The sequence below is a fragment of the Chaetura pelagica genome, unplaced genomic scaffold (genome assembly GCF_000747805.2).
Source record: "Chaetura pelagica isolate M959 unplaced genomic scaffold, ChaPel_1.0 scaffold64, whole genome shotgun sequence".
Classification (NCBI taxonomy): Eukaryota; Metazoa; Chordata; class Aves; order Apodiformes; family Apodidae; genus Chaetura; species Chaetura pelagica.
This window is the reverse complement of record NW_009952885.1, coordinates 293,367-297,700: the sequence shown is the minus strand read 5'-3', so window position 1 is coordinate 297,700 and position 4,334 is coordinate 293,367. Positions and strand designations below refer to the sequence as shown.

Sequence of the window (4,334 nt, the reverse complement as noted above, 5' to 3'; positions counted from 1 at the left end):
GGGGGGGAAAGGGGGGAGAAAGGGAAGGGGGAGGAAGGGGGCAGGAGGGTGCCAGCCCAGCTGACTCCCCCTTACCAGCAGTTCCCCAGCAGCCCCTGCAGGATATCTGAGGGCCTGGGGGTCCTGAACACCGACCACTTCACCGTCCGGTCCTTGAAGATGCTGCAGTTGATCTCGTGGGGCCGCAGCCACTGCCGGACCCGCTGCTGGACACTGTCCCCCTCCGGGAACCCCACCGACTTGGGCCCCGGGGGAAAACTGTCATCTACAAAATTGACTTTGTTCTGTGAGAGCAAAAGGCAAGGAGAGCATCAGTGTGCAGCTCCTCAGGGAATCCTGGGAGGGGAGCAGCCTAGAAAACCTCCCACTGCCCCCTCAGCAGGAGGGTGGAGCCCCCAGCCCTCCTGCCTGGCCTGGGCGTCCCAACGTTGTGCTGAGGAGCAGCCCTGGCACTGGGTGTCTCCTGACAATGGCACAGACATATTTTCTTCCCCTTCTTCCCCTCTCTGAATGTGTTGAAGGCCAGGCTGGCTGGGGCTTGGAGCAACCTGGGCTGGTGGGAGGTGTCCCTGCCTGTGCAGGGGGTTGGAACTAGATGATCTTTCAGGTTCCTTCCAACCCAAAGCAGTGTGGGATTCTGTGATGTTGCACCAGGTCCAGTATTCAGCCCTGGCTCACTTCTCCAGCTCCAAGCTCTGGACTGGCTCAAATCTGCATTTTCTGTTTCACAGGAACCTCCCTGCACAGGGACAGTCTCACACTTCGTGCTGGTGCTAAAAGCTGGACCGTGGGGGACCTTGGCTGCCTCTACAAGTGACAAAACCCATGAGCAGTGAGGCTGTGAGGAGCCAACTGGCAAGTTAACGCTCCTCAAGCCAAGCTCTGTGCTCAGGGCTGAGCTGGGGACACGGTGGGCTTGGATGTCCTGTGCCAGCCCCAAGGCACAGCCACGGGGGATGTCAGGGGCACTTTTTGCAACTGGACTCAGCCTGACCACAAACAGGCAAGTGATTCCAGAGTGAGGAACCCCATGTCCAAGCCCACCTGCAATAGCTGCTGCCTATTAAATTAAAAGAGGATGGACTGAAGGATGGATAATCCCACAGGTATTGGCCACCAGCACAGGATGGAAGCACAGAACTTCCCCAAGGGAAGAAGTGCAGTTTTTCAGTTTAACCCAGGGTGAAACAAGAACTGGGATTTCTTTGTTATCATTAATTAAATGAAATTGAATTCTTTCAGCAAAAGCTGGCTCTGATTTAAATTAACCTTCATGCACACCAAACTAGTAGTTGTCCTGCCTTTTTTGCTGCAATCCTACATGAAGGCTTTTCATGTAATGACTTAATTAGCACTTCCAGCTTCTTCTTTTGCAGAAGGGTGTTAATCCATGTCTCTGTTCAAACACCAAAGTGGACGAAAAAGGTCACATCCCAGGGCTTGCTGACCTGCCCAAGGGAAGCATCTGCTCCCTGCAGCTGAGGAGCAGCCACCTCTGCCATATTCATCATAGAATGGTTTGTGTTGGGAGGGACCTTCAAGATCATCTAGTTCCAACCCCCCTGCATGGGCAGGGACACCTCCCACCAGCCCAGGTTGCTCCAAGCCCCATCCAACCTGCCCTTCAACACTGCCAGGGATGGGGCAGCCACAGCTTCCCCGGGCAACCTGGGCCAGGCTCTCACCATTAGACATTTCCTCCTAATGTCCAACCTAAATCTCCCCTCTTCCAGTTTAAATCCATTCCCCCTTGTCCTCTCACTCCCTGCTCTTGTCCCAAGTCCCTCCCCAGCTTTCCTGGAGCCACTTCAGGCACTGGAAGGTGCTATGAGGTCTACCCAGATTGCCCAGCAGCCTCACCCACCACATCCCTGTGTTGCACACTCACAGAGTGGCCAGGATTGGAAGGGGCCTCTGAAGATCATCTAGTCCAACCCCCCTTCTTGGTGACCCCAGCAGGGTCACCTACAGCAGATCCCACAGAACACATCCAGATGGGTTTGGAATGTCTCCAGAGGAGACTCCACAGCCTCCCTGGGCAGCCTGTCCCAGGGCTCTGTTGCTCTTGCCTCTCGAGGTGCAGCCGGGGCTCCCCAGGATCCCACCATGCACACACAGAGCAAGGCAGTGGGATCCTGTGGGCATCACGAGCTTTCCACCCCTTGTGGAGTCACTGCAGTGCTTCTTCAAGCAGCAGAAGTGGCAGAAGCCCTCAGGCTCCCCACTCTCATGGCCAGGGACTCACCTGGGCCAGGGGAACACTCAGAAGTTCTGCAGGAGTCTGGACAGGAGCCCATGGTCCTCAGCAGCACAAGGCACAGCAGCACAATTCCCCAGCTCCAGGAGATCCTGCCTAATGAACTAATTACCTTTCTGCTGTGGTGTCTCCCTTCACTTATTTCTAAATGCTTTAGAGAAGTTGTCTCTGCCAACATCCCTGTGAGATGGGGGGAAGAGGGGCACAAGAGCTGCAGGGGATGAATCAGAGCAGCAGGGAGAGGAGCAGGTACCTGCTCTTGTGCCCAGACAGTGAGGAGCCAGCTCACAGATGGTGCCAGACAAGGAGCTCTGATTATTCCCCCTGCAAGGGGATAAATCTGGGCATCAGATCTCCTTCACTCCTCCTGCTCTGCCAACAACCCTGTTCACACTGCTCTGGACCAGAAATGTCACCTTCTCTGTTTCCACCACCCTGGGAGGGCCCACAAAAGCTGCTGCCCTGTCCTTGTGGCCTTGCTGCCCACCATGAAATGCCTGAGGGTGGAGGAGAAGGAACAAAAGAGATGGGGCCTCATCTGCCAGCACATGAAAGGGCTCCACAGGGAGAGGTGGCAGAGCATGGCACAGACAGCAAGAGTCCAGGGTTGTCCTTCTAACTCTGCAGGACATGCCAATGAGTTACTTGGAAAGGGGGAAGGATGGTGGATCAGGGGAGAGAAGTGTGAGACAGCAGGATAAGCAAGAGAGGAGGCAGCCCAAGACAGGGAAGCAGATGCCCTCTGCAGAGGCAGCTAGTGGAAGAGGTCAGCTCTACTCTCCTCCCAGATGGAAGAGAAAGAGTAAAACTAAACATGGAGGCCACGCACCAAGAAGTGTTGGAAGAAGCACCCCTGGAATAGCAGAGGAGGGAGCATCCATGGCCAGAGCTGGAGCAGAAATCCTGGCAGGAAGCAGCAAAGCAAGGCAGGGCTCCCCACCACCTGGGGCAGGAGACAACAGGCAGAGAACTTGGCCAGCTAGATGCTCTCCTCTGGGAGAAGGGTGAACAGCCTGGGAAACACCGTGGACAGAAAGAAGCTCAGAGGCAGCCAGTCCCACCAGGAGCAGTGCTGGGAGGCTGCAGGCATGCCAGGAGCAGAGTGAGCAGGAGGAGGGGGCAGCAGTGTCCCACCAAGGCTGCCAGCTCTTCCCTCAGACCTGCAGAAGCCCCTGACTTACCACCAGGTGTCAGAACACAGCAGTGACTGCGTGTCAGGGGGAGTTTCAGGAGATGATCCACGCTGATCTAAGATCCCATTACTGCTGGCTCAGCAGGCTGGAGGGGCTCAGCCAAGGCCCTGACCAAGAGCTCTGCTGGATGGGGTCACACTTCCCTCCTCAGCAGTGGCAAGCTGCCAAGCCCACGTGGCCACCTCTCATGATTCATCTTTCAGGCCTGATTCCACTGGACATAGCAGATGTTCCCTGCCCACAGAAGAGGCCACCCTCTTGCTTAGAAGAGGGGGATAAGCAGAAGCAGGGTCTCTGTACTGCAAAGACACTCACATCTGTTAGGACGGACATGTAGCAATTAAAAAACCCCACGTCCCCAAAGCAGGATCATTCTCAGCAGCTTCCATCTCTGTGGTCCTGGTCTGCACAGTGGAGACACAGGCACGGACACATTCCTTGGCCCAGGCAGGAAAAGCCTTGTCTGTATGTCAACATGGGACTGCAACTCCCTTTCCATCTGGCCCAGAAGGGCTGGAGGCTTCCCCAGAAGGAGGGATGAGAAAGAGCAGCATTCACAGGAGCATCTTAAACCACTCAAGGAAGAAAATGGGGCCATCAGAGCATTGCGTGAGGCTGCAACCCAACAGATTGAGCCAGACACTTCACAGAGGGTGGGGAGGGTGATGGCATGTGCTCCTGAGACCCTCTCCCAGAGCCAGGGCACAGCCAAACCTCAGCTGCCCTTCCCAAACAGGGGTGAGCCACCTGCAGCTCTGCAGACACCCAAGAACCTCCAGGCCCAGCTCACAGCTCTTGAACACCTGCTGGGAGTGGCAGCAGCTCCTCTGCCTGCTACATCCCCGGGTTTCCTGCACCCACACATGTGGAAGGTGCTGCCCATA

The 4,334-nt window shown here is 56.0% G+C and overlaps 1 protein-coding gene across 1 annotated transcript in view; it reads right to left on the bottom strand.

Moving 5' to 3' along the window:
* CAPN15 (calpain 15) overlaps positions 1-4,334 on the bottom strand; it is an 82,794-nt gene that overhangs the window by 76,151 nt on the left and 2,309 nt on the right. Inside the window, exon 2 of the mRNA XM_009995453.1 lies at positions 76-284. Within this exon, the coding sequence (XP_009993755.1) occupies positions 76-284 (209 nt within the window). The remainder of the gene's footprint in view (positions 1-75; positions 285-4,334) is intronic.